This window comes from Vanellus vanellus, assembly GCF_965231255.1.
Source record: "Vanellus vanellus genome assembly, chromosome: 5".
Taxonomy (NCBI): Eukaryota; Metazoa; Chordata; class Aves; order Charadriiformes; family Charadriidae; genus Vanellus; species Vanellus vanellus.
Genome location: NC_138910.1, coordinates 18,152,857 through 18,180,563, shown reverse-complemented (window position 1 = coordinate 18,180,563; position 27,707 = coordinate 18,152,857). Strand labels below are relative to the sequence as shown.

Sequence of the window (27,707 nt, the reverse complement as noted above, 5' to 3'; positions counted from 1 at the left end):
AGGTCTGCCCAGCTGTTAACCACTTCCTTGCTGGGTGCACCTTTGGCCAGAACATCATCCATGGGCTCGGCGTGGCATCAAATCAGTGCCCGGTGCGGGGTCCATGCTGGGCAGGTAGGGGGGGGACAGTAAGGGGGGACCAGGTCTGTCACCGGGTCCCTGCCAGCGCCGGCGGGTCAAGGGAGATGCCGAAGCTGAACCTGCTGTGGTGGCCCCGGGCCAGGAACCGAGCTCCGTGTGCGATGCTGCACGTCCAGATCTGTGGGGGGCAAAGAGGGCAGGATGATGGGCACCCACTGGGGACACTATCCCCCACGCAGCCGCCCCTTCCCGCGGTGCCAGCCCTACCAGGTAAGCGATGAAGGCCACGTAGACAACCAGCAGAAGGCCCAGGGGGATGTAGTACCCCAGGCCCTGCAGCGTGGGCAGAAAGTCCACCACGAAGTAGACGTTGATGGCACAGACCAGCCCCGTGATGAGGGTCATCAGCACCTTCCCTGGGCTGCGGGCAGGGGAGCGGGCGTCAGCGCCAGGGCAGAGCCCCCACCCCATGTGCCACCAGGCACAGCGATCCGGAGGATCTGGGGTTGGAGGTGAGCAAGACCCCAACTGGGACACCCCTGCACCCCGTGGCCATACCGCACCCCCATGATGGGGCTGTGGATGTGGGCTTTGGCCACCCTCTGAATGCAAGGCTAGCAGTGCCAGGAGGATGCTGAGGACCCAGGGGTACCCAAGGGGAGGGTCGGATGTGGCATTGGGATGAGGATGGAGATGACAGTGATGGCACCTGTCCTGCTCTGGCTGCCTTGGGCACGTGGGAATGAATGTGCACCCCCCAATGCCTATAGACATCTGCCCCCATGGCGTGGTTTGGGGGGGCAGGATGGTCCAAAGGGAGGGTGCCTGCAGCCAGGGCACCCCGCTTTGCCCCCCTGTGTGTGTCCTCCCGCCCTGGCACTCACAGGCCATTGGTGAAGTCCTGCATGAGTGGGCGCAGGCTGGTGAAGGTGAGGACGGGCAGGACGGCAAAGGGCAGCTGGAATGAGAGACGGGTGAGACGGGTGCAGCTGCCAAGTGATGCTGTTGGGGGCAGGCGGTGCCCCCCCCCCCCCCCCCCCCCCCTTACCAGGATGCTCTGGAGGACGTTAAGCAGGTCGTTCATGCCCGTGAGGTGGCTGACGTCCTTGAAGGCAGCCACGAAAACGGTGGGCAGGATGGCAAAGGAGCGGGTGAAGAGCACCCGGGCGAAGCGGGACCAGCGGAGCTGCAGGAAGCCCTGGGGACACGGCAAAACCTGGGCCCTTGCCCCTCACTGTGCCTGGGGCACTGCGCCAGGGTGGCCCCCCCAGCAAATCCTGGCTCGGAGGGACATGGGGGCATCACCCCCTTCTCTGTGCTAAGGCACTGAGCAGGCCCTTGCAGGGCTGCCGGGCCCCGCTAGATGTCAGCTCCAGCTCATTAAGCAAACAAACTCATTAGGGAAACACTGTGGGGCACCCATAGGGTGCCTCTGGGAGGAGGTGTCACAGGGGCTGGAGGTGGCTGTGCAGCGGCAATGGGTGGGCACTGTCCCCATCCCACCTCCTGGGGACCCTGGTGCCAGCAAGGTGCCACCCACCGGGGGGTAATACCCCATGCCCAGCTCCCTGTGGGCACTGGTGGGCAATTAACTCTGCCAAATACCCCTGGGGGGGGGACCACCTGCCCATAGGACCCCCCACCCAGAGCCCACCCGTGATTCCCCTCCCTCCCAGCTGCTCCCCGTGGGGGTGAGGACCAGCATCCTCATCCCTCACCTCCATGACGAACTGCCCCGCGTAGGTCCCGGTCATCGTGGAGCTCTGCCCTGCTGCCAAGATCCCGACGGCCCAGATGTACAGAGCCACCGCCCCGAAATAGCAGCCCAGGATGACACCCTGTGTGGGGACACTCACATGGGGACCCCAAAGTGTCCCCCTCCCTGACCGCCCCCATCAGCTCCTGCTCTCCCAGCGGGGTCGTGGCAGCCCCCAGACCCAGGGGCCAATGGGGGAGTGCTATGTCCCCCAAATGGGTACAGATGCCCACTGGGCACAGCCCGGGGCCACTCACCCCCTGGTAGATATCCACAGAGACGGTCTCGTTGTTGGTGGGGAAGATGTTGGCGTAGCGGCTGACGCTGCTGTTGATGCACTTGTGGTGCTGCAAGGCACGGCGGGCACGAGCGTGACGGCCACCTGGCAGCCCCCACAGACACAGGGGGACCCCCCCACATCCCAGGAGATGAAGACACCCCACCCTCCAAGGGATGCTCGCCCTGCCCATCTCCACAGCCCCGCACAGCCATCACCTCCCCGCGGGCGCGGGGTGACCCTCACCACGTCCTCGTTTCGCTGGCGGTAGAAAGCCTCGCCGAAGACAGCCATGACGAAGAGGTTGATGAGGAAGGAGACGAAGAGGGCCAGGCAGGACTCAATCAGGAAATACATGTTGGCCTCCTGCACTGCCTCCTTCTTGGACCGGTCGATTGCCCTCGTCTGGGCACAGTGGGTGACATGGGTGCCATGGGGTCAGGCGAGCACCCTTGGCCCCACAGCCAGGACCAGCTAGCTGGTCCCCACCAAGTGTCCCCTGAGACACCCTGGGATGGCAGTGCCCATGGCAGTGCCTTAGTCTCACCTTGACCAAGGAGGAGTGGAGGAAGATGTTATGGGGCATAATGATGGCGCCGACAATGCCCACGGCCTGGAGCAGCTCCTCTCGCCCGCAGCCCGGGCAGTAGGGCAGGAAAATGCCCTTCAGCACCTCCACCTGCCCCGGCCTCACCACCACATACTGGGGACCAGTGGGAAGGGGTACTGTGAGCTGACACCTCCCCACTACAGCCTGGTGCCAGTGGGGACGCCCCGTGGGGGTCCCCTGCCAGTGCCCTGCAGGGAAAGGGGTGTCTCCAGATCCTCCTTCACCTCATAGCCGAAGGTCAGGGCCATGATGGTGATGAGGAGGCCGAAGAAAGCCTCCAGTTTGCGGAGCCCTAGAGGGGTCAAGAGATGGAGTAGGACAAGATGAGGGACACCAATGCCACATTGACACCAGGGCAAGTGTCCCCCCGTCTCCCCACCCTGGCACTCACCGTACTTGTCAAGGAAGAGGAAGAAGAGGGTGTCCACGATGGTGATGAGGACCCCACCCCAGAGAGGGATGCTGTGGGATGGCAAGGGGGGGGGGGTGTTAGCTGTGTGACCCTTGGTAGAGCAGGTCCATTGGGTGGGCTGGGGGGGTCCCTGAGGGGGTGGCTCACCGGCCAGCCGAGAGCAGGCTGAAGGCGATGGCTGTCCCGATCACCTCCTGCATGTCGGAGCCGATGATGGCGATCTCGATCATGAGCCAGAGCAGCACACGAGGCACCTGGAGGGGCCAAGGCCAGGGCCCGGTGAGGTCCCCGAGTGTGCAGGGGGGGCTCGGCCCCAGGTAAGCGGGCACAGCCCCCAGGGTGGAGACCTCTGTCCCGTCCCCAGGCTGTGGCAGGCCATCTAGAGCAGCGTGGGGACCCCGGGAGACCGTCCCCAGCCTCTCCCACAACACAATCTCAGTGTGCAGGATGGATCCTAAATCCCAGCCCACCCCCCCCTCCCCATGCCTGCCCCAGTGGGTGCTGAGAACAGGACCCAGCTGTTCTGGATCATATGATCATATGATGCTCCTGGGGGGGTACTGGGGCGGAGAAACATATCCACCCCTCTTTTTGGGGATGTGTCATTCAGCCAACATCTCATCTCTTGTTTGCTCCCACCAGGATCCTGCCATCTTGATGGCACCCCTAGCTTCCCTCCTTCCTTTGCCATGTGACACCCCCCCCCTGGTCCCTGAGCCCCCCCAGCTCCCCACACCAACGCGCCCGGGCTCGCCCCGCGTCTCGGCTGTGCGTCGCTGCCCCGACGCCTGGGCTCACCCCCCCCGGGGGATGCGCTCACATGTCCCCGCATCGGACCAGGACACTGAGACAGCTGCTTCCCCCACCGTGTCCCCATACCAGAGGGGCGTGTGGGTGCTAGATGAGCGGGGGGACTGGGGGTTGGGGGGCTTTGGGGACCCCCTTGGGAGAGGCAGGTCTCTGGCAGTACCTTCCTGCCCCTCTACACCCCCCAGACAGTATTCCCCCCCCCCCCCCCAGTCCCTGCCAGGACCATCACAAGCCCAAATGTGTGGTCACCCCAGGCTGTGACCCCCCGGGGGGGTGTGTCCCCGCGGCTGCTCACCTTGGGGTAATAGAGGTAGCAAATCTCACCCAGGTCCTTCCCCGTCACCACCCCCAGCCGGATGGCCAGGCGCTGGCACAGCAGCCCCAGGACAGTGGCCCACAGCAGCACCCACAGCAGCTGTGGGGGGACAGGAGGGAGGGGGGCAGGTGGGGCTGGGCACCAGGCAGGATCCGTCTGCCCGGTGCTCCCAGCAAGGTTATCTGACAGCCCGGGGACACAGGGGAGGAGAAGTCCGGAGAGGCTGGAGGTGGTCCCCAGCCCAGGCAGAGGTGGTGGCTTTCCCGCACCCCAGGGTGTCCTCCCCCAGTGCCAAGGGCCCCCCCTTTCCCCGTTCCCTTCCCGCTCCCCGAGCTGGGGAAGCCAGCTTGCCATGGGGCTGGGCGGCCGTTGGCCCAGAAGGGGTTACGAAACCCCCGGCTGCTTCCTGACGCCGGGGCTGGGGGGGTGGTGGTGGGGTGGTGGTGGTCCAGGGCTCACCTTGAACCCCGCCACCGCCCCACACTGCAGGTCCGACTCCACATTGCCCGGGTCCAGGTAGGCGATGCTCATGAGGAAACCAGGACCGGTGAAAGCCCAGAGTTTCCTAAAGCTGAAACCGGGCTGGGACGAGGCAGCAGGTCAGAGCACGGGAATGTGTGTGCTCCCATTCAAAACCAACGTCTCCCAGTGGCACTCCCGGTACCCTTTAACCCATTGCTGAGAAGCCCTGTGCTGCCCACATGGGCACTTTTTGAACGCGGAGGATGTCTCCTGACTGCTTTGGGGAGGGAACCACTGCCCCCCGCCCCCAGCCCCTCTCTTAGCAGTGCTGGGGGGGTGGGGGGCAGCAAGACCCCCATCTCACACGGGGACAGGTTGGGCAGTGATTTGCAGGGGGGTCCTGGGGCTGTGAGGCACCATTAATTGCACCCTGTGGGATCCCACTGCCAAACCCGACTTTTACCACCCCTCCTGGTAGGGGAAATCCCGTCCCTTCCCCTTCTCCCTTCTGTTCCCCCTGGGACCGGCTGCCGATTGGGGGGGGGGGGTGTGGGGGGGGTGTGGCAGGGCGCAGGCTGCCTGGGGGTCCCCCGCTGGGCTGGGCAGGGGTGGCCGAGGACAGGGAGCCCGGGAAGCATGTGAACAGTGGGGTGATCCCCGTGTTTGGGTAGCACCTCACTGTGCCTCAGTTTCCCTATCTGGAAAACTTTAAGCATGGAAAAGCTCAACCCGGGGCTGTGATTTGCCTGAGCCAGGTCTGGGGACACTGAGGTCCTCAGGGCATGTCCCGGGCACTCCCCCTCCCTGTGGTGGCCCTTTGCCCCCCCCCGGCAAGCTCCCTGCGGTAGCCCCGTCTCTGCCCACCCTCAGACAGAGGTGCCAGCCTGGCAGCACCTACCCCTCTGCCCTTGGGGATGCTGATGAGTTCATCCAGGTAGGTCTGATCCCGGGTGCCAGGGCGCTGCGGGGGCACGGGGCTTCCAGTGGTGCTGTAAGTCTGGGCTTGGTCCCGGTTCAGGGACCCAGCGAGGCCTGGGGGAGGGCGAGGAAAAGGAGGAGGGAAGGTGGCAGCCCGCCTGGGGTACAAGGACTGGTGGGGTGGCAGCCCTGCTGCCAGCTTCTGTCCAGTCCCACCTGCCCTTGCCCTGTGAGCCCCATGAGGGATGACTCCCATTTTTCCAGGGGGGCTGTGAGGGTGGCTATATTTGGGGCTGTCAGTGGCTACCCAAAGGGTCAGATGCCACCTCCAGCTCAGACATCCCTAAAAAACCCTGGTCCCAGCCCCAAATTCACTAGGCTGAGAGCCAAGTGTGTTTCTGGGCAGGAGGGGACCCTGCCCCAGCTCCTGCTGCTGGGTGGGTGTGGAGCAGGGACAAGTGACTGGTACTGGCCCCATTCACCCCAACCCATGGACAGGTCCTGAGAGTGTGGGTGAATCACGAGTGGGCTTGGGGGGAAAAGAGGATGGGGCAGGTGGGGAAACTAGGACAGGCTAGGAGGATTGGTGCCCACTGGGGGGCGGGGGGGGGGCAGAACCAGGGGTCCTGGGGCAGAGGGAAGGGGGTCTGGGGGAGGAAAACAGGTGTGGGGGGACCCAGGTGTCATGGGGCTCACCTGGTTCCAAGGATGCCATGGCCGGGCCTGATCCAGACACGCTGCTGGGGAGCCCTGATCTCCACACTGGGTGCAGTGCCCGCCACCCAGCTTTTAAAGAACCCCCCCAGTTGCCCTCCCCCGAGGAGGAGGAAGTGTTCCTTCCCCACCCACTGACCTGGGCTGGGAAAGGGGCCCTGCCTGGGGGAAGTTGGGTGCTATGAATGTGCAAGGTCTCAGTTTCCCCACCCTGTGCCGGGAGCTGGGGGGGGGGGGGGGGGGGGGGGGGAAATGCAGTGCCTCCCTCTCCTTAGTGTGCACACGCACATGCAAACACGAGGCACCCACACCAGCGTGCCCAGGGGTGTGGGAGCATGCCTGCGTGTCACCCTCCATCACTTGTCAGGGGTCCTGCTCCTTGGGCAGTTGCGGGGGGGACAGGGGACAGTGTCCCACACTGTGGGGAAGGAGGATTGGTCCCATGGGAGTAGGGGAAAGGCCGGAGGAGCGGGAGTGAGGAGGAAGCAGGCGTGCGTTGCACAAGCACGTGAGCAAGTCAAAATGCATCCTCAGCTACTGGGGAGGGGGGGGGGGAGCACCCAGGCAGGCAGGCTCTGCAGCACAGGGTGCTCACACCACCCCCGGGTAGGGAGATCCTCACCCCAAAGATGGGGTGCTTAGCATCTTTGTAGGTCAGGATGCTCCCACAAAGCAGGACATCCCATCCTCAGGACCCTTGTGGCTGTGGAGGTGGGAGGTGCACCCATGGGTGCTCAGGCAGTACTGGCTGCCTCTCTGGGGCACCCCTCTGCCACCGGGCTGTGCCCCACAGAGAAGTGGACATCGGGGTCTGCCCCAGAGAGATGTGGGGTGCCCCAGCACAAGGGTGTGAGCCTGGCTCTGCCCCAGGGTATGTCCCTGCCACCCCTGACCCCAGGTGGGGGCCAGAACAGCTGTGAGGAGGGCAGGATGTCTGGGTTTCCCCCAGACTGGCATGGGAGGGGGTTAATACACAACTCGGCACCACCTGCCCTCCCCATGCCTCAGTTTCCCCAAAGCAAACAAGCTTGGACAGACAGCGCTGGCAGCTTTATTCCTCATTAGCCAGAGGGTGGTGAGGTGGGGGGCTGAGGAGGGGGGCTGGCAGCCCTGGCAGAGGCGAAGCGGGTCCCAGGGGGCTGCTGGCGGGCGAAGGGAGCGAAGAATTGGGCGGCGAAGGAGAGGGGGTCATGAGGCTGACGCAGGAGCAGGGCCTGGAGGAAGTCAGCCAGCAGCGCCCAAAGCTCGGGGTGCTGCCGGATGTAAGCAGTGTGGGATGCTTTCAGCTCCTCCTGTGGTGGGGTGGGCAGGGTGAGCACAGGAGCCGATGTCCTCCCCCAGCCACAGTGCCAGGGTGGGACGGGGTGGGGTGGGATGCCTGGGTACTCTTCCACACTTGAGGTGCTTGGGGGGGCTGCTGGCCAGCCTGATCCCCACTGTGCCACCTGGGAGACCCTGCTGGGGGGTGGCACATCCCCATGTCCTCTTGTCCCACCATCTCACCTTCCTGTCCAGGAACCAGGAGTAGAGCTGGACGTCCTCCTCCCAGTCCAGGGGCTGTTTGGGGAAGGGGGGTTGGGGCTCGACCCCACCTGGCAGCAGAAAAGCAGGGCAAGGTGTTCCCCACTCAGCTGCCAGACAGCAGGCAGGGGCTGCCCGTGCTGGGGGGCACAAGCCTCCCCCCTCCCCCAGTACCTGTCTCGTTGAGGACTGACTCATCCTGCAGAAGCACCAGCATCGGGCAGCCAACCTGCACCTGCCGAGCCAAACGCCTGCAGGGGGGAGAGCTGGTGACCCCCCCCACCTGGGTCCCCACCAGGCTGGCAGGGCTGGGGGTGCCCCTGGCCAGACCCCCACCCATACCCGTTAGGGAGGAAGCTGCTGTGCCAGATGGTGGAGATGCCCGTGGTGGTGTGCAGGGCTCGCTCGATCACAAACACCTCCGTCTCTGTTGAGCCCACCGCCTGCTGCTGGATGCCCAGGGCACGCTGGGGGGGGCACAGCCAGGAGTCACCCCTACCCTGGGGTCACCCCTGCCCTGGGGTGCCATCCCCATGGCTCCCCCATACTGTCAACCACACTCTGCTCACTCCCATCTCCCACACTGGCACCCTCAACCTGACCCAGACCCCCCAGCCCACAGGCCCTCCTGGCCGGAGGCTCACGTAGCTGGAGGTGCAGAGATGGCCCTCGGTGTCGATGGCTGGGAAGATGAGGTCAGGGTGCACTGCCCGTCGGCACGCCAGCACCCGCAGCAGCAGGATGCTGGCACCCTCTGGCAGCAGCCCCTGCAACTTAGCCCGGCCGTAGGAGAAGCTCCAGCACTGTGGCTCTGTCTGCGGAGAGACCCGGCCACCTCGTGGGACAACCACAGCCCCACTGTCCCCAGGGGTGGCGCCTGCTGGAGCCTAGGAGCACCCCTGGGTGGGACAGGCCAGTCATGCCACCCCCTCCCAGGATGTGTCCTATCTGGGGGGCAGAGGGGAGACACCTCACCCCACCCCCATCCTCACCTCTCCCTCCTGGATGGTCCTGGTGACAGTCATCCCATGCTGGTGTCTCACCATGTGAGTCCTCCTCTCTACTGGGTGTGTGCTGAGCTGTGGGAGGGGTGGGGGGCACAGGGTGGAGGGCAGAGCCAGGGCCCCCACTCTCTGAGGTGGCACCCCTTTCAATCAAGGTACCACTCCAGATGCATTGTGGGAAACTCCCTACCCTGGCTGCTATCCAGAGCAGGGGATTGGGACCAGGATGGTGGGACAGAGCTGCTGTCTGAGCTGGGGAGGGGGCACCAGGCTGCCCACCATGACCTCGCATGGGGCGCAGCCCCCAGGAAGGCATAGCTGCAGGGCACACCCCAGGGCAGGGGGGCAGAACATGGGGAAGGGGACACGCCACTGCCACACCAGTCACCTCCACACGCTCCTGCTCCTCCTGCTCCAGGGTCTCCAGCTCCAGTGTCACATAGGCTGGTAGAGCAGAGCCACACTCAGCCCACCCCGCTGGTACCATCCCAGCCGTGGGGACCGGTGGGATGAGGATGCTCCAGCCCCGGGGAAGGCGGGGGGGGACACCCCAAGCTCACCTTTGAGGGTGCTGGAGCAGGGCACGCCATCCTGCCTGCTGCGGGAGGAGGCTTGCACCAGGAGGCAACTCCGCACCGGCTCGTCTGCCCGCTTGTAGGGTGCCCACCGGGCTGACACCCACCACCGGCCCCCTGCCCGCTCCCTCGGCTGGTCCCCCGCTGCCACCACCGCCAGCATCTCAGTGAAGAGGCACCGCTCCAGGTCCTCCGGCCCTGCCCCGAGGGACGGTCACCCCTGCTCAGGCCACCTCCCTGCCCTGGTGTCCTCCCCTTCCCGTGCATGCCAAGCTGAGCCCCTTACCCGGCTCAAGCCCCCCCCCCCCCCCCGGATCCATCCGTGGACCCGGTGCGCCCCCCATCCCCGCACCAGGGACCCCCAGGGCACGGCGTGGGGAACAAGGGGGAGGCTGGGGCGGGGGGGTCACGATACCCACCGATGAGGCTCAGGAACTTGGCGGCTGCCTCCGTGAGGGATGGGGTCTCCTGCCGGCACTCGAGGGGGGGCTCCATGCCTCGCCTGGGGGGGGGGGGGGGGGGGGTCCTGCTGCCGGACCCTCGGGTGAGGGGGCAGCGGGTCTCCCCCAAACCACGGTGCCCACCTGCCTAACTCGGGGGGAGGAGCACAGCGACCACCACCCCCCTCCGGCTTCTGCAGCCCCTCAGCCCCTCTCGCCCCACGGACCCCCCAACACCTGCCCCCAGACCTGCCCAGGCCGGACCCAGGTGCCCCCTCCCCCAAAAACGACGCCTCAGCAGTCTCCGTAGCAACGGCCTGGCCCCGCCTCTTAAAGGGACAGCGCCCCCTCACAGGGGTTTCGCGCGGGGGGGGAGGGAGTGACGACACCCCCCTCCGGCCGCGGAGGGAAAGGGCCAAACAGGTAAAAATCCGATCGAGTCTTTTATTTTGGGGGGGGTTCCAGTCCCCAGTACAGCAGCACTCCCTGACACCCCCCCCCAGGGCAGCCCCATGGCCCCATCCCAGTGTGTGTGCGTGGGGGGGGGCTCTGGCACCAAGCATGGGGTCCCTTGCCTGGAGGTAGTATTGCCCCCCCCCCCCCGCCCCCCGCTGGTTCCATCCCAGCTCCCCCCCCCCCCCCCCCAAGCAGACGCACAGCACTGGGGGCTGTCAGGGGAAGGGGGGTGCTCCCTGAGTGCTGGTGGGGGGGGCAGGGGGGGGAATTAGGAGCTCCCAGAAAAACAGTGGGGGGAAAGTTAGGAAAAGCCCTTGGTGCTGGCTCTGCAACCCCAGCAGTGGGGTGGGGGGGGCTATGGACCCCCAGAAAGGGGATCGAGGTGCTTCTACGTGACGGCTGGTGACCCCCAAGTCTGGGGGAGCAGTCAGGGATCACTTACAGGGTGCCCATGGTGGAGGGGTGTTCACTCTTCCCCCCCCCAACCCTGTACCCCAGGAGAGAGATTCACAGCAAAACAAACCACACAGTCTCGGCTCCCGCTCCTGGCACCTGAGCGGCACCCAACCCCATGGAAATGGGGGGTGTCCAGGGAGGAGGGGGGGACAGATGGGTCTAAGTAGCTTTGTAGAGGTCCTTGCGCCTCCGCACCTCCTTGAGGACGCGGGCGCGGAAGGCGTCGGGGTGCTCCCCCCCACCTCGCCGCAGCCCCAGCGCTGCCTGCAGCTCCGGCCGGTGGGTCCGCAGGAAGGGGTTGTAGGTCTGCTCCTCGCCCAGCGTGGAGGGGCACTGGGGGGGGGGGGGGGGGAGGCAAACGCTCAGCCCCCCTGCCAGAGGCAGCACCCCCAGCAGGGAGCTGAGACCCCCCCTTACACCCCCTTCCCCTACGGCACCCGCCATGCAAGAGGGTGTCGGGGTGCAGCATCCCCACCAAGGGAAGGGGAACCCCACGAGGGGCTGGGGTGGGCTGCAGCTAGGAGACCCCCCCGGCCTCACCGTGCTCCTCTTCTCCTGCCGCTGCTGCGTCGCCCACTGAAGCTTCTGCTCCAGCGCGGGGTTGTCCAGCTCCAGGAGGCTGGCGAAGGTCAGGCACTCCAGCGCGTACTCGTGACCTGTGGACCCCCATACCCCTTAGCATCGCCCCCGCTTGCCCCCCCCCAGCTCAGCAGCAGGGGCTAAGGGGGACATCGGCGGCTCTGCCCTGTTGTTGGGGACACTCACCTGGCCACAGCAGCGTGTCCTCACCCAAACCCACGGCCACGTCCAGGGAAGCGAGCATGGTCTCAGGGGAGCCCTCAAACAGCCTGCCTGCACCCCCACGCAACAGACTGTCATGGTGTGGGGGGGACTGGGTGTCCCCACAAGCCCTTCTTAGGGTGGGAACCCCCTCCTCCAGGCACCCAGGTCCAGGCGCACTCACCGCAGCCAGCGAGGAAGAGGAGGTCCCCGGAAAAGAGGCAGGGGGGGCTACCGAAGGGCCCCCCGTCCAGCACGTACACCATATGGCCCACGGTGTGGCCAGGCGTGGCGAGCGCCTCGAAGGTCAGACAGCCCACGTTCACCTTCTCCTTGTCAGCAAGTGGGCTGTGCCAGGCACAGGGGAGCACCGGTCAGGGTGCCCCCCCCTCCCAGCCCCCCCCTCAGCACCTCAAAACACCCACCCTCCCCACACAACCCTTCCCTGCCGCACTAGTGTCATGAGCGTGCCAGGTCTCCATGAGGGGGGCAACATGGTACTTATGGGATGGACTGGTGCACCAGCGGACAGTGGTGGTTGGAGGTGAAGCTCCCCCCCCAAAAAAAAGTTTACAGGGATGCTGGGAAGGGATGTGGGGTGCAGGACTTACTTGGTGAGCTCTGGGATGGCATCCAGGGCGCTGCCATACACCTTGCAGAAGCTGTGCTGCTGGCGGAGCGCCGCGTTTCCCCCGCTGTGGTCCCTGCGGATGAGGAGGTCAGTGCCCCTAAATGTATCCCCCCCCCCCCCCCCCCCCACGTGGAGTGGGGCTGGGGGGCGCCTCAGCTGGGGTCCTTGGCAGCCACTGACCCCCCCAGGGCCCCCTCTTGTCCCTTACCAGTGTTTGTGGGTGCAGAATATGGCCTCCAGCATCACACCCTCTTCTTCAATGGCAGCCTGGGAATGGGGGGGGTGGGTGGAAAAAGAGATTTGAGGGCATCACTGACCCTGAGTACCAGTTTCCCCCTAACCCCCCTCCCCCAGGCACTGAATGAGCCCTGCCACCCTCCAACCTTGCCCTGGGCACTAAGGGCTGCAGATTAGGGGCAGAATTGTTGCCTTCTGCCCCCCAAAAAAGCAGAGAACCTCACCCGGGGACATCTGAACACCAGTGATGGGGGGGCTGTGGGGGTCTCACCTGCACGGCCAGTGGGTCAGAGGGGTCGACGACGGCCGCCCGGCCGGAGACAGTGTCGATGACCAGGTAGCTGTAGTTGTTGGAGAGCACGGGAATGGGCAGGATTTTCAGCCCTGTGGGGAGGACAGAAGACAGACAGACAGACATCCATCAGGGCATGACACACACCCCTCCCCCCCCAGCCCAGGAAAGCTGGGGGAGGTCAGGCCAAACTCCCCGCATCTCAAATCGAATTCTCAGTTAAACATGCTTCTGGCAATTTGGTGTTGGTAACCCCTCCCCACCCCAAAGTGCCGGTGTTGGGGGACACGACGTGGCCACGGCAGCGGGGGGTGGGGTGGGGTGGATGTGTCTCGCCAGGACTTACCGGGGAAGCGGCAGGGTTGGGCCACCGAGTGGCCGTGCGGGTACCGCTCCCGGGCCTTCTTCACTTGCCGCTGGTAGAAGAGGTAGCCCAGCCGCGTGTGGGCATACAGGCTGTACCTGGGGAGGGCAGACACCCCCTGGCATTAACCCCCAGCCCCCTTCCACCTCCCCAAGGAGCCCAGCTGGGGAGGGGGCTGCTACCAGGGCCAGGACCCCCATGGGGAACACATACAGGGTCACTTTCCCACACGTGGGGGTTGGAGGTGGTGTGCGTGTCCCCCCCTCCCCCCCCCCCAGATCTGCAGTGAGGGCAGAATCGGTTCCTCTGGCAGGTTCCCTCCCCCTCCCCCCCCCCCCCGCTGCAAGTAGCAAGGACTGGAAGGGGGGAGCATTGCTGCGGGGGTGTCCATCTGTCTGTCCGTCTGTCCAAACAGGCTCTGCTCACTGGGATGGGCTGGAGCCCCTGGGCTTTGCTCACAGCAGTGCTCTGGCTGCCAGGCGTCCCCTGCTGTCCCCCTTCTCACCTCAGGGGCGGGGGGGGGAGCGCATGCCCAGGGCTGACCCCGCTCCGAGGGCCTGCCCTGGGTGCCACGGCCCCGGGGAAGAGGGAAGCAGAACGGGCCGAGGAAAAGGAAAGTAAGAAATGCTCCCGTGGCATGTGCTATGCGGGGGTGCAAGAGACACAGGCTGGAGGGCTCGAGGGGACACCCCCCCATTTATACAGCATCGTTTCGAGGCTGGGGACAATGTTGCAAAGCCCATCCCCGGGCCAAGGGCATCTCCCTGGATGGTGACATCCTCCACGCTGGCACCGGTAGGGTCACTGGGGAAGGATCCCGGTAGGAACCGGGGGTTCCCTGCATTGGTGGGGGGTGGGACGCGAAGCCGGGGGGGGGGAGGAATCCTGCCAGCATCGGGCAGCAAGGCCACGGCCCGGGGCACCGGGCTGGGTTAATGAGTAGACCCGAGGGAAGGAGCCCCGGAGGGGGTGCCGGGAGGGTGTCAGATCCGAGTGTAACTGTCACCGTTCCGGGGGAGCCGGTGGCTGATTCCCGGCACTGCGAAGCCTCTCCGGTAGCCGGGCTGACACCGCCTGCCCTCGCCGCCCCCAGCTCAGGTGGGTTGAGCACCCGTGGAAGACTGCCTCCCCACTCCCCCCCCCCCCGCCCGGCCTCCCCGTAATAGCGGGGCTGGAGCACACTGGGCTGGCCCCGGTCCTTTCCCGGCGTGGGGGGGGCTCCGCATAAGCAGGGGGAGAACGGGCCCTTCCTCCGTGAGGCAGAACAAAGGCGGGCGGCGATGGCTCCCTCCCGGCGGGGGGCACCGGAGCGGCGGACACTCACCCCACGCGGAACAGCAGCGGCCCGGCAAGGGCCATGAAGGCGGCGGCGGCGCGGCGGGCGAGGCGGTGGAGGAGCAGGCAGCGGCGCAGGCAGGCGGCCCCCAGCCCGCGGGCACCGGCCACCACCGCCGCCCGCAGCGCGGACCCGCCATCTCCCGGGCGCCGCCCCCCGCGCCCCGCGGCCATGCCGCCCCGGCGGCCACGCCCCACTCCCACGCGCGTCACGCCGCCGCCCTGGCCACGCCCCCCCTCCGCCGTCGCCGTCGCGCCCCCTGCTGGTCACGCCGCGTCACTGTCCGCGGGAACCGGGGAAGGCGCGGGGGGGACGACGGACACGACGACACACACCGACCGCGTCACCGGCGGAGAGGAGGGGATTCCCCCCACCTCATCGCTGCAAAGGGTGTCCCCCAGCTGACGTCACTGCGTGGAGAAGGGGGGTCCCTAAGTGACGTCAGAGCCGGGAGGAAGAAGCTCCCGTGGGTCCCCGGGGAGGGGGCGGTTGGGGTCCCATTCGGCGGGCGGGAGGGGTCCGTCCCGGGGAGCAACGGGGGGGGGAGCGCCCCCCCCTCCCCCACCGGCTCACCCGACCCCCCCGGGGCGCAGCGGCGCGGAGCCGCCGCGGGAGGGCGCGGCGGGCGGGGGGTTTGGAGGGGGGCGGGCGGTGTTTTCCCCCGCCCCGGCTGCCCCGTCCGCCCCGTCCCGGCTCGTCGCGGCCGCAGCCCGGCGGGACGTCGCGCAGCAGGTAGGGCGGCCCGGCCCCGCTCCGTACCCCCCGTTCCCGCCTGGGGTGGGCCACGGGGACACCCCCTCCGTTCCGTTCTCCTGACTTCCCCCCTCCCGGTTGCCCCCGCCCTCGATCCCCCCCCGACCCCCCTGTCCTGGCCCCCTCCGGTGCCACAGCCGGTGGGGGGGTGTCCCAGCGCTGGACGGAGCGTCCCAGAAGGCGGCGGGGAGCGGGCGGGGGTGACGGGCTGGTCCCTGAGCCGCGGGGACGCGCCGCGACCCCCCGTAGCCCCATCCCCGGAGTGGGTGGGGGCGCTTCGGGTCGGGGTCCGGGGCGGCGGGGGGAGCGGAGACGGAGGGGGGTCCCGCGGGAAGAGGCGCGGGGGGACAGTACCCCTACGGGTGGGAAGCCACTTGGAGGGCTGGTGCCGCTTTCTGGACCCCACGGGATCGCGTGGAGGGGGAAATCGGCGGGCACTGTGGGGTGGTCCGGGGGTGGGGGTGGGGCACCGTCCCTTGTGCGGTGGAGGGTGTCCCCACGAACTCCGTGGGGTGTCTCGGGATGTGAGGGCACGGGTCTGTGCCTGAAGGGGTGTGGGGTGGCACCGTGTCGGGTGTGTAGGGACCGGCGCTGGGTGGTGTGGGGGCGCCTAGCCTTGGGGACAGGAGAGCACCTCAGTCACATGCCCCTGCCCCCCGGGAGGGGGCCTCGGATCAGGGGGCAGAGAGGTGGCAGCGGTGCTGAGGTCTTGCAAACTCATGTCCTGTGTGAGCAGTGTAGGGGCAGGCAGCAGCTGGGGCAGTAGTGGGGGAACCCGCCTGGGTGAGCCTCCCTGACACCCACCCACCCCGACCCCGGGGTGAGCCTTGCCGAGCTGGGCTGGGCTGGGCTGGGCTGAACTGGGCTGAGCCAGGATGAGTTGTGCTGTGTTGGGTTGTGCCGTACTGAGCCGTGCTGTGCCATACGGAGGAGCTGTGCCGTCCCCAGCCGTGCCGTCCCCAGCCATGCCGTGCCGTCCCCAGCCGTGCCATACTTGGTGGGACCTTCCTGGCTCTTCTGGGAAGTCAGATGCTTTCTCAGGCAACCTCACCGTGGGGACTCCTGGCCCCCTGGCTTCCATCCCAAACCCTGGTGTACCCCCTGGTGATCCAGGGTCCCCGTGGAGCTGGTGGCAGGGGCCTGAGCCCAGCAGGAGCGCTGGGCTTCCTATTGGGGATGCTGCCCTGTGCCACCCACGGGACTGTGCAGGGGGTGACAGCCGCCTGCCCCCATGTCCTCACCACATGGGCCTTATCTGTGCTGAGTCACGGTGCCAGCACAGAGCAGCACCCTGTCCCCAGAGACAGCGTGTCATGCCGGGGTCACCGAGCTTGCCTGGGTGAGCCTGTGGCTGGTGACCTCTAGTTTCGGGGCCCTGCTGTGCCCCGTCCCGGGGAGGCTGTGGGGTGCTGCCTGCCTCCCTGGGTGCGGCGGCCGCAGGGACCCGTCGGGCTGGTTCTTTCTGCATCCCCAAGGCCAACCGCTGGGGTGGGGACAGGAGGGGCTGGGAAAGCCGGTGGTCCCTTCAAGGGGGTGCTGGCCATGGGTGCAAGGTGGGACCCCCCGATGTTCGTGTGCCGGCTGGATCCACCCCGCTTTCCCCAGACACCTGCGCCCCCCTCCTGGGGACTCCGCACCCCCCCTGCCTGGGTGCCAGTCACAGGGGTTTTCCTGGGGTCAGGCTCCTATTTTGGACCCTTCCCTGGCACTGGGTGCTTTTTGGGATACCGCAGAGCAGCAAAAGTGAAACTTCCTGGCCAGGGTGGTCACCGCCACTCTGGTTATTTTCGGCACCGCCGTCATCGCCATGGCGGAGGGCGGCGCAGCCGTGGGAGCTCCACCATGGCTGGGACAGACGGACAGTGGGAGGGATGGAGGGATGGACGCTGAGCTGGGGCAGGCATGGGTGGCCCGGGTGTGCCCCCCCCCGCCATCGCTGCCTGCCCAGCCTGGCTGTGGGAAGCACTGGCGTCATGCTGGAGGAAGCGCCCGGTCCCCTCCCAGCCTGGTCCCGGTTGGGATCAGATCCTGGTCCCTTCCCGGGGTTGGTGCCGGCGTCATGTCACCGCTGTGGGCAGGGGGAACGTGGGGGGTCCTGGCACCTGCCTGGGGTGTCCACTGGTGCCAGTGCCGGGGGGGGGGGTGGCAAGCGCGTAAAGGTCTGGCACTGGCTCCTGGCAGCGCCATTGTTTTCCTGGCCTTGGAGATCCTGCCTTCCTCCTCCTCCTCCTCCTGGGGCCGAGCCCAGCAGCTGGCCCTGAGCCCGGACAGGCTGCTGGCGGCTGCTGGGGGCTCAGCGAGGGGGCCCGGCATGGCCGGGGAGGGGAGCTCAGCCCCAGGGAGGGGTCCTGGCTCCCTTCCCAGGGAACGCATCCACCCCCCTCCAGGGTGACACGGATGGCATTTGTCCCTATAACTCCTCCGGGGGGGACGACTCAGGAGTTCTGGAGCCCCTGCATGACCCACTGGGCTGCTGGGTTTGGGGCGCCCCCGAAATGAGGGGGGACAGTAGGGTCTGCGTGGGTATGATCAGTATAAGGCCCTGTGTTTCCATCCCAGGCAGTGAGCAAGGTGATGTTGTTTGTCCCCAACATGGTGCCACCAGGAGCCTGGGACCTGCCAGGGTGCAGGGGGGAGGATGCTCCCTGCCCCCCGGTGATGGCAGGGTGGGCTTTAGAGACCAGAGAGGTCACGTCCCTGCCGGAGAGGTCACGTCCCTGCTGCGGCTTGAGTCAGCGCGTGGCCGTGCCCTGCCCGTGGCTGGCCACTGACGCAGGTGCCGGGGACTCAGGGCACAGGAATGCGGGTGGCCCCGGCCGAGAGACAGTGGGGATGTCCCTCGCCTCTCATTGACCAACTGGCATTGAGGCCAGCTCGTCCTTATTAATTAGAAGCCGCTATTAAAGTGGGAGGGGGAGGTTTTGCGGTTCCACTGTCCCCTGTGTCCCAGCACCTGTGTCTCCACTTGCTGGGGACACGTCCTGCCTGGGGAGGGGGACCTGCACTGGCAGCCCCCTGTCTTCTCTCCCCTCCAGGTGACCACAGGAGACGCAGGGAGCCGGCATGGCGCAGCCCAACGCGCCTCCCCCCTACGATGACAAGAACCCCCTCTATCCCCCACCCCCGGGGGGGTACCCTCAGCCCCCCCACTATGCTGGGGGGTACCCGCAGCCCGGGGGATACCCTGCAGCAGGGGGGTACCCCCAGCCAGGGGGGTACCCGCAGCCAGGGGGGTACCCAGCAGCAGCAGGATACCCTCAGCCAGGGATGGCCATGCCCACCATGCCTATTCGATTCGGTAAGTAGGGGCATCTTGGTTTTTTTCGGGGGGGGGGGGGGGCACTAGAAACAGGGGTGCTTTGGGGGGTTGCGCAGCCCACCCTGGTACTGAGGGGTGTCCCCTGCCCCAGGTGACGATGGCATCGGGGACGGCTCTCCCCTCCAATCGGCTGACTGGGATGACAGGAAAGTCCGGCACACCTTCATCCGCAAGGTGAGACCCGGGGGGGCCGGGGGCACCCTGTCAGGGTGGGAGGGTACTTGTCAGGGTGGGGGACCAGGTGCTGACACCCCTGTCTCTCACAGGTTTACGCCATCATCTCCCTGCAGCTGCTGGTGACGGTGGGCATCATCGCCATGTTCACCTTTGTGTGAGTGGAGGGTCCCCCCTTAGCCTTGCCCTGAAAAATAGAGGATCCTGGCCTCATGTCCCCTGGGGGGCTCCCAAGGGGACAGCACTTGCTGTCTCCCCTCCCTCACACCCATCCCTCCTGTCCCGCAGCTCCCCCGTCCGCTCCTTTGTCCGGAGGAACGTCGCCGTCTACTACGCCTCATAGTGAGTAGGGGGTCCCCCGGCTCACGCCCCCCTGGAGGTGTCCTCTAGCAGCACCCCACAATCGCAGCCTCCCACACCAGGGGTTGTTCCGGTGCGGGGGTCTCAGGGCTGACACCTGGTGTCTCTCTCTGCAGCGCCGTGTTCTTGGTGACCTACCTGGTGCTGGCCTGCTGCCAGGGTCCCCGGTGAGTCACTGGTGGCTGGGACCCCTGGGGTGGGAGGGTGTAGATATGGGGGGGGGGCGGCATCTCCAGGGCATCAGGAGGTGGGTCTCTGTCTGGGGCTGCCCGCGAAGGGTGGGGACCAGGGGGATATGACATGGCCGGTGTCACCTGCTCATCTCTCTCCCCCTGTTTCGTTCCCAGGAGACGCTTCCCCTGGAACATCATCCTGCTGAGCCTCTTCGTGAGTGGGCCTGGGCTCGTTTGGGGGGGGTGGTGTCCAGCAGTGCCCCCATGGCACTCCAGCTCCTCAGGCAGGCTGGGAGGGATGGGAGGACATGTGGGCAGGTGAGGGACAGCCAGGAACTGCTGCCCCCCATGGTGCCACTTGTCCTGCTGACCCCACCCTTCTCTCCCACAGACGCTGGCCATGGGGTTCATGACGGGGACGATCGCCAGGTATGCCCCAGGGACCCCATGGTGACAGGAGCTGGGGTCCCTCCTGTTCTTCACCACGTGGCCAGCTCAAATGAGGGGCTGCTGGGAGCTGGGGGACACCACAGTCCCCTGGGCTTGGGGGCAGTGGAGACCCTTCCTGGGATTTGGGCTGGGGGGGGGTCACGAGCATGGGGTGACTCTGTTGTCCCCTCTGTCTACAGCATGTATGAGACCAGTGCTGTCCTGATTGCCATGCTCATCACAGCTATCGTGGCCATCATTGTCACCATCTTCTGCTTCCAGACCAAGGTGAGGAGGGGGATGTGCCCTGCCCTGCCTTGGGGGGGGAGGTCAGGCAAAGGGAGCCAGGCAGTGGGGACCCCCTGGGCTCTCCTGTGACATATGTGTGTGCGTGTGTGTCCGGCAGGTTGATTTTACATCATGTCCAGGGCTCTTCTGTGTGCTGGGCATTGTGGTCATGGTGACTGGGATCGTCACTGCCATCGTCCTCTCCTTCAAATATGTAAGTGGGGGGGGGACACAGAGGGGCTGTGGGGTGCCACGAGTGTCCCCAGTTGGGCATCAGTGTCCCCAGTTGGGTGTCCCCAGGGCTGGTACAGGCAGGAGGGGTTGGGTGGTCCCCCTTTGTCAGGAAGCAGGGTGGTGCCTGCCACGGCAGAGGCAGCTTGCCCGCAGGGAGAGGGTGCGTCAGCGTCGGCATCAGCGGCATCTCCTCAGGAGCCGGGTGCAGGCAGGACCTGCCCTGCCTTGCCCGCTGCCTGCCAGCACCCGGCTCACCCTGCCCGTGTCCCCTTCCCTGCACAGGTCCCCTGGCTCCACATGCTGTATGCGGCCATCGGCGCCATCGCCTTCACCCTGGTGAGTTGATGGCTGGGGTGGGCAGAGGGTGTCAGGCAGGGAACATCTCCCCCGGTCCCTGCCTGACACCATCTGCCCCCACAGTTCCTTGCCTATGACACCCAACTTGTGCTGGGGAACAGGAAGAACACGCTGAGCCCTGAGGAATATGTCTATGGTGCCCTCACCATCTACACTGATATCATCTACATCTTCACCTTCATCCTGCAGATTGTGGGCCGGGATTAGCCCCGAGACCCCTCCTTGTGTCCCCCCTCCCCCCTGACCCCCACTGCCCCTCACCCCATCCTCTGGCCTCTGTACAGGATACAGCTGCTTACTGTGACTCCTAACGCTTTGGCATCCCTACCCGTAGGCTGCTAAGGAAAGGGCTTCCCTTGATCACCCCCCCGAAAGCCTCCAAGGGCAGTAGGGGGGACCGGTTGCCGGTGTTTAGGCAGTGCCTGGCCTTGGCACCACTCACTGAGGCTGTGCCGGCAGTGCCAGGCTGGTGGCAGAGCACCACGGTCCCGCCTTGGCATGGGGAGTTGGCAGCGGCCGCTGGAATCGTGTTGGGATTTTTTTTTGGCAGAGCCCGGTCGGTGTCATTCACTCAGTGCCTTAAACGCAGCTCTGGCTGTGCCCCCCTCCCTGAGCTGCGGCGGTGCCCAGTGCAGGCGGGGGGCAGCTGGGACCCCTGTGGCGGGACTTGTGGCAGAGCTCACATCGCAGAGGCTCTGCAGCCACGGATGCGGGCAAAGTTGCACTTGCTAAATAAAACAGTACTTTTCCAGATGGTCCCAGTCTTACTGGTGTGGCAACTCCCCCCAAAAACCTGTGGGCAGCCTCAGTGGGGGCTGTGGCCCGGGGCAGTGCAAACCTTGCTTTGGGGCGGAAAAGCCAAGGTCGAGCTGCTCCAGGCCTGGCCTCTCCTCCACTGCTCGCACTCCTCCTGCCCTCGTGGGCAGGATCCCAGCTGGGGAGCAGCTGCCCCCCCCACCATCGTGGGGACAGGCAGAGCCTCAGGCTGAGTGCTGAGGGAGTGACCACAGTGGCACTGCACTGAGCTGTTCCGCTCACCAGGGATGAGGTTTATTTGTCCCCATCCAGCCCCATGACCACCCCCACGGGGCTGACATCCCCTTGGCCAGTCACTTCGAGGTGCCACGGTGCCAGGCTGGGGGCAGGGGGCAGGCTGGCTATGTCCCCCTGGCCGCCCGCTTGTATCGCTCCGACTCATACTCGCCCTGGTTGGCTTCCATCATCTTCCGGCGGATTTTGAGCTGCTCCAGACGGTTTTTGTCCACTTCCCGCTTTACCAGGAGGAAGAGGATGATGCTGGAGGGCAACCCGATGGCCCTGCAGGACAGCCAGAGGGCAGGAGATGGAGACAGCTGGTGGGGAAACATGGGCCCTGTGCCACCCTGGGGTGGCACAGACACCCCCCCCCCACCCCTCAGTGCTGCAGCTCAGCACTGGGACAAGAGGGTCCCACCCCAGCCCCTAAAGAGCTCCAGAGCCTCCCAGTGCCAAGCCTCTCCTGCCACCCTGGCCACTCACCAGGCCACCCCCACTGGTTTCATTGGGTTCTTGCCCTTCTTGCGCGTGGGGATGTACTCCACCCCCTCGGGGAGCCCCCCGCTGCTGGGCTCCGGCTTGGCCTGTGGTCCTGCCGGCCGGCGGCAACTCTGCCCCAGGAGCCGTGTGCCGGGGGGGGCCAGCCTGGCGGGACCCACTGCTGCTCCTGCGGCCGCCAGCAGCCCTGCGGGGAGAGAGATGTTAAGGAGGGACGGACATGGGGCAGCGTGCCGGCGTCCGGCCTGAGGCTCCTGCTCTGCCCCTGCCCCGGCGGTAGGGGGAGCTCGAGGGCGGGGCTTGAGCCGCACGGGGCGTGGCCAATGCCGAGGGAGGCGTGGCCAACTGCACCAGGGGCGGGGCTCTAGGACCTCTCCTCAGCCGGGCGGGGCGGGGCCGAGGCCCTGCGGGCCGGGTCTGGCAGCGTCCCGGGGCATGTGCCGGGGGCCGCGCGGTGAAGGTGACGGCGGGATGCTCCCGATCCCCCCTCCCCCCCACCTTCGCCGCCCCGGGGCCGCCCCCTCGCCGTTACCCCGCAGTCCGCCGAACGCCGCCGCCATGGTGGGCCGTGCCGGTGTGCGGCAGCCCCGCGGCATGCCGGGAGCTGCAGTCCGCAGCGTGGGGGGGCTGCCGGACCGCGGCTCGGTCGTAGCTGTGCGCGAGAAACTACAGTTCCCAGAGCGCACCGCACAGGGAGGGTGTCAGCCTACCCTGCTGGCGGAAGAGGCGGGGTTTAGGGGAGGACGCGGGTTCGGGTTGGCTGAGACGGGACGGCGGCGGGCGAGGATTGGCCGGGGCGGGGCGAGCGGCGGAAGCGGTGGCGGCGGGGTGCGGTGCGCGGGCAGGCCGGCATGGAGCCCGCCGAGGGCCCGGGGGCGCTGGGCTTCCACGGCGACGAGGAGATCATCGAGGTGGTGGAGCTGGGCCCGCCCGGCCCGGGTGAGACGGGGCGCCCCGCGTCGCGCACTGGGCAGGGCCTACGGGGGCTCCGGTCTCCCGCCGGGGCTCCGGGCCCGCTCCGACCCCGCCCCAGCCCTAGCAGCAGACTCGGCCCCGGGGCCCGGCCCGTGTTCCCCCCCGGGCCTGCGGCCTCTCCCAGCGTCGCGCCACGGTCCTTTGCGGCTCCTCTGCTCCGGGTCTCCCCGCCGCCGCGGCGTCGGGATGGCGCGTCCCCACTGCGCCGCTGCCCCGTCCCCCGGGGACACCCGAGGTCCCTCCGTTCCCGCTGCTGCCTGCCCTGGAAGGTCCGAGCCAGGCAGGCCGCGAGCTGTCTCCTGACCTTCGACCTCTGCAGATGACCTGGCCGACGAGATGGAGGATGTGGACTTCGATGAGGAGGGGGCAGAAGAGCCCGACGCCGAGGCTTGGGAGACAGAGGACGACGAGGGGGTGGAGGACGGCATGGAGGCGCAGGATGACAGCGAGGTCACGTTCTCCCTCCACTCGGGTGAGTGATGGCTGTGGGCAGCGGTGGCTGGGGTGTCCCCTGGGACCTGTGCCCGCCCTGGCTTTCCTCAGAGTAAGGGGGTGCAGCCGGTCCTTGCCATGCTGCTGTGTCCCTGCTGTTCCTGGGACAGCCATCGTGACTCGGGGCTGCGATGCTTTGGGCTTTGCTTGTTTCTGACTTGCGCTCTGGTGGAGGAGCCCTTTGAGCCACCTCCTGTAGTGGCTCGCCCTGAGCTTGGCAGGAAGCTTGTGCTGCTCTTCCCCCATGGGAAGAACTGGTTCCGACTGGTTTGGGTTGAGGGTTCAGCTTGTTGACATCCCGCCCAGACCCAGGGCTGCATGGGATTTGGATCCCTTGGGAATGTCAAGTGGGCTGTGAGCAGTGTCTGAGCCATGTATCCTCTCTTTACTCTTCTGTGAAGCTTCTGTTTTCTGTGTGAGCCTCGACCCCAAGACCAACACGCTGGCGGTGACGGGTGGAGAGGATGACAAGGCCTTTGTGTGGCGCGTGAGCGATGGAGAGCTCCTGTTTGAATGCTCAGGTGAGGTGCTGGAGGCTGTCTGGGTGAGCGGTTGTGTCCCCTCCCAGCCACGTCTCTCCAGACACGCTCTTCCTCAGCCTATGCTCTGCTGGAGCCAGGCTCCTGACTGTCCTCTGTAGCTTGGCATGAGCAGTCTCCCAACATCTCTAGGACACAAGGACTCAGTCACCTGTGCTGGTTTCAGTCACGACTCTGTGTTTGTGGCCACGGGTGACATGTCTGGGCTTATCAAAGTGTGGCGGGTGGACGCCAAAGAAGAAGTGTGGTCCTTCGAGGTGGGGGACTTGGAGGTGAGTGGTGGGACCCCTGCTGCCGTGGGGAGCTTGTAGGCTGGCAGCTGGAACTCAGCTGTGTGGTGGGGAGGATGCCACCTTCGTAACACTGCCTGTCTCTCCCTCTGCCCAGTGGATGGAGTGGCACCCTCAAGCCCACGTCCTTCTGGCGGGGACGGCTGACGGCAACTCCTGGATGTGGAAGATTCCCAGCGGAGACTGCAAAACCTTCCAGGGCCCTGCGTGTCCGGCCACATGTGGCAGGATCCTGCCTGACGGTGAGGCACAGGGGCTGCCTGGGGTGGGGAATGTCACCAGCTCTGTGACAGATCTCACTACCACCATCTGCCCTCCTGCTTCTGCCAGCCTGTGCTGAACGGGAGGTGGAGGGGTGACGGGAGCTCTGGGTCTAGCCACTGGCTTTGTCTCACCCAGGGAAGCGAGCGGTGGTGGGGTACGAGGATGGGACTATGCGCATCTGGGACCTGAAGCAGGGAACCTCGCTGCATGTCCTGAAAGGTAGGAAAGAGGTTAATCACCTGGGGTGTTCCCTAAGTGGGGAATGGCCCTTTCCACTGGGTCTCTGGTATCTTCCTGGGTGGAGAGGTGGCACCCTCTGAGGCTGGGGGCTGACGGAGGGAGCCTGGCGCTGAGTTTTCCTGTCCCCATGGGTGGCTGCTCCTTGCCACCGGGGTGCTGGCAGAGCTGGGCAAAGTGGACGCTGCAGGAGGGTGGGTTTCGAGGCCTCTGCAGGGAGGACAGGTGGAGGTCATGCTCGTCCTGTTCATGCCCCAGGCCAGGATGGCCACCAGGACCCCTTGACGTGTGTGGCCAGCAACCAGGACGGCAGTTTGATCATGACGGGCTCTGTGGACTGTCAGGCCAAGCTGGTCAACTCCGCTACGGGCAAGGTGGGTTCATGTGGACGGGGGCAGAGCCAGGAGCGCTGAGGGACGGGGGACAGGCCTCCCAAGTCGCTGTTCTGGGCCAGGCCCGTGTTCCTGGGTGGTTCAGGGCTTTGCCGACTTCGAGCAGCCTGTGGTGGCCACCGGCGGCCAGCAGGAGGCGCCCTTGGCCAACACAACTGCTTCCTCCCGGCTGCTGGTGGGACTGGTAGGTGGGTGGTCCTGCTCGAAGGAGGTTCCCCCCTCGTTTGCTCTGAAGAGCTGAGGTTTTGGGGTCGGGCCTTGGTGTCCAGGCAGTGTGAGCTCGATCCTGGGTAAGGAAGGGTACCTCGGTGTGACTGGGGGGGGTCTCCTTCCCCTCCCCTTGGGGACTAGTTGGCCTTCCTCCACCCAGGTGGTGTGCGTATTCAAGATGGAGAGCATGGCTCCCAGGGCCCCTGCCGGCGAGGGTGAGGAGGCCGAGTCCAACTCGGTGGAGTCGCTGGGCTTCTGTAACGTGTGAGTGCAGGGGGATGCATGGCATGACAGCCCCTCTTCAGTGCCAGACCTTATCGGGGGGTGTTTGTTACTAACAGACCTGTTTCTGTCTTTCATGGTTGTTCTGTCTCACCCCCGTCCTCCCCAGTTGGCTGTGGGTATTCTGGGCCACTTGTGTGTGACAGGGAGGATAAGGGACACCAGCTGCTTCCCCCAAACTCTTGGGTCTCTAGCCCGATGGACCACTGTTTGGCTGGGACACCCTCCAGACATGCCTGCTGGGTATCTTTCCTACCAGGACATTATCTTCTCCCTTGTGAACCTTGGGTCCCTTGCTGGTTCTTGCTGTCCTGTTGGTTTTCTGAACTGAGTTTTTTCATGGCTCTGGTCATTGAAGCGTCCCTCATCTTCTCAATGTGCTTTGCCTTCAATCTTTCTCCTTTACACACTTCCATCCCTGCTTCCCCCAGGCCCATGTAATGACTGTTCCCCTCTCTGCAGGATGCCACTGGCTGCTGTGGGCTACCTGGATGGCACGCTGGCTATCTATGACCTCTCCACACAGAGCTTGAGGCATAAGTGCCAACATGAGGTACTACCCTTCCCCATCTTCCCAGGCCTGGGGGGAGGGGCGTGGTGGTGTCTCTAAGCCCCTCCAAGACCTCCCTTGGAGCCCAGGGGCTTTCCTGGGGCCAGTTCCCAATTTGTGCTTCTCCCTCAGCCCCTTCAGCTTCCTCAAAGGCAGCCACAGTCCCTGCACAGAGGATGTGCCCCATAGCTTGGTCCTGGGGGGTGGCTCTCCTGTTTGTGGGGATGGCAGACAACACTTGCGGGGGGGGGGGGAGTGGGGGAGCACATGGAGGAAGCTGGGGGGGCCCCAGTGCTCACCCCATGGCTTCTCTGTGCCCCAGTCGGGGATCGTGCAGTTGCTGTGGGAGGAGAGCTCGGCCGTGGTGTACACCTGCAGCCTGGACGGGGCCGTGCGGCTCTGGGATGCCCGCTCGGGGAAGATGATCAGCGAGTACCGAGGGCACTCAGCCGAAATCCTCGACTTTGCAGTCAACAAGTGAGAAGGGAACCCCCACACCCCTTCCCCCCCAAAGACTGTTGGGTGGAGGGACCAGGGGTGGCAGGAGGCCCCAGCCTCAGGAACCTGAGTCACATGCTGTTTCTCCTTCAGAGGCCACTGGGAGCTTGGGTGATGGGGGGGGGGTGACAAACTTGATCTGTGCTGAGACTCAAGGGTCTCTAGGGGGAGTAAAGCAAATCAGAGCTGGGCTAGGGGTGTGGGATGCCTGAAGCCCCCAGCCCCATCTCTGAGCTCTGTCTCCCTCCCCAGGGACGCCTCCATTGTGGTGACGACCTCCGGTGACCACCAAGCCAAAGTGTTCTGTGTCCAGCGCCCCGATCGCTAGGAACTGTGCTGAGGGATGGTGTCCTGGCTCTGCCAGCTGGCTTGTGTACAGAGGGATGAGGGAAATGGGTCCCACCGCCCTTCTCCAGTGCGTGCTTTGTAATTTTCCAGACTGCCCCACTTTGCCCCCACCACCTGGGAACCAAGCCTGGGGTTTTGTATGAAAATGTCTTATAATTATATAAATTATTTCACTTAACTGGATGCCATCCACTCTGCTTGTTGGGGAGAAGAGGACCTGGGGAGCTGCGCTCCCTCCCTCCTCAGGGATCTCCCCAGCATCCAGCCATGGCCTGAGGGTCAATGGTGGATAATTTTATTTTGGCAGAGACCCCCAGCCTAGCTCTCCCTGTTAGAGGGAATGAGGGGGTCAGGGTAGGAGGGAGGGGTGGAGGTTGCTTGCAGAAGGTAGGAGAATCATGCTCTGTGCAGCCCAGGAGTTTCGTAACGCAACAGGATACTCACTCCTAGGCCTGGGCACAGCACCCCTGCTTTGGCCCCCAGGACACAGAGCACCAGAAGTAATTTGCTCCCAGATACAGTAATTACCTCCCCTTGCAGCTGTGACTTCAAACACCCCTTC

At 65.8% G+C, this 27,707-nt stretch overlaps 6 protein-coding genes across 8 annotated transcripts; 2 read left to right on the top strand and 4 right to left on the bottom strand.

Moving 5' to 3' along the window:
• Positions 1-137: 137 nt before the first annotated feature.
• SLC11A1 (solute carrier family 11 member 1) lies at positions 138-6,369 on the bottom strand. The gene is made up of 15 exons (XM_082483472.1): positions 6,339-6,369; positions 5,623-5,756; positions 4,722-4,844; positions 4,242-4,361; positions 3,284-3,390; positions 3,116-3,186; positions 2,949-3,016; positions 2,662-2,817; positions 2,361-2,519; positions 2,095-2,184; positions 1,800-1,919; positions 1,130-1,279; positions 966-1,039; positions 349-502; positions 138-259 (listed from the first exon to the last, which is right to left on the bottom strand). Exons 1-15 carry the CDS (start codon positions 6,355-6,357, stop codon positions 149-151), a joined length of 1,656 nt encoding a protein of 551 aa, XP_082339598.1. The 5' UTR covers positions 6,358-6,369; the 3' UTR covers positions 138-148.
• Positions 6,370-7,407: 1,038 nt separating this feature from the next.
• CATIP (ciliogenesis associated TTC17 interacting protein) lies at positions 7,408-9,951 on the bottom strand (the record flags this gene model as incomplete). The annotated part of the gene is given in 11 exon segments (XM_082483448.1): positions 7,408-7,446; positions 7,448-7,648; positions 7,860-7,948; positions 8,052-8,128; positions 8,220-8,344; positions 8,522-8,692; positions 8,870-8,956; positions 9,072-9,199; positions 9,263-9,325; positions 9,442-9,654; positions 9,876-9,951. Coding segments are annotated over 11 exon segments (1,269 nt in total).
• Positions 9,952-10,331: 380 nt separating this feature from the next.
• Positions 10,332-14,621, bottom strand: LOC309672438 (putative hydrolase PNKD; the record flags this gene model as incomplete). The annotated part of the gene is made up of 9 exons (XM_082483962.1): positions 10,332-11,141; positions 11,349-11,464; positions 11,574-11,660; positions 11,773-11,936; positions 12,200-12,292; positions 12,428-12,486; positions 12,728-12,840; positions 13,095-13,210; positions 14,437-14,621. 9 exons carry the CDS (start codon positions 14,619-14,621, stop codon positions 10,968-10,970), a joined length of 1,107 nt encoding a protein of 368 aa, XP_082340088.1. The 3' UTR covers positions 10,332-10,967.
• A 347-nt stretch (positions 14,622-14,968) lies between these two features.
• Positions 14,969-21,286, top strand: TMBIM1 (transmembrane BAX inhibitor motif containing 1). 3 transcript variants are annotated; one of them, XM_082483961.1, is made up of 12 exons: positions 15,005-15,180; positions 18,237-18,499; positions 18,612-18,694; positions 18,787-18,851; positions 18,983-19,036; positions 19,171-19,221; positions 19,402-19,441; positions 19,619-19,656; positions 19,857-19,944; positions 20,063-20,158; positions 20,461-20,514; positions 20,599-21,286. In XM_082483961.1, exons 2-12 carry the CDS (start codon positions 18,265-18,267, stop codon positions 20,740-20,742), a joined length of 948 nt encoding a protein of 315 aa, XP_082340087.1. In that variant the 5' UTR covers positions 15,005-15,180; positions 18,237-18,264; the 3' UTR covers positions 20,743-21,286. The 3 variants fall into 3 exon arrangements, with proteins under 3 accessions (XP_082340085.1, XP_082340087.1, XP_082340086.1); XM_082483959.1 differs by having other exon boundaries at positions 14,969-15,180; positions 20,063-20,514; XM_082483960.1 differs by lacking the exon at positions 15,005-15,180 and having other exon boundaries at positions 17,737-18,499; positions 20,063-20,514.
• Positions 21,287-21,563: 277 nt separating this feature from the next.
• Positions 21,564-22,631, bottom strand: LOC309672439 (uncharacterized protein). The gene is made up of 3 exons (XM_082483963.1): positions 22,601-22,631; positions 22,054-22,255; positions 21,564-21,852 (listed from the first exon to the last, which is right to left on the bottom strand). The coding sequence occupies exons 1-3, from the start codon at positions 22,626-22,628 to the stop codon at positions 21,693-21,695; spliced, it is 390 nt and encodes a 129-aa protein (XP_082340089.1). The 5' UTR covers positions 22,629-22,631; the 3' UTR covers positions 21,564-21,692.
• Positions 22,632-22,874: 243 nt separating this feature from the next.
• On the top strand, positions 22,875-27,628 carry AAMP (angio associated migratory cell protein). The gene is made up of 11 exons (XM_082483901.1): positions 22,875-23,007; positions 23,363-23,515; positions 23,937-24,056; positions 24,207-24,346; positions 24,462-24,606; positions 24,764-24,847; positions 25,124-25,239; positions 25,628-25,731; positions 26,212-26,302; positions 26,622-26,776; positions 27,050-27,628. The coding sequence occupies exons 1-11, from the start codon at positions 22,920-22,922 to the stop codon at positions 27,123-27,125; spliced, it is 1,272 nt and encodes a 423-aa protein (XP_082340027.1). The 5' UTR covers positions 22,875-22,919; the 3' UTR covers positions 27,126-27,628.
• Positions 27,629-27,707: the final 79 nt, after the last annotated feature.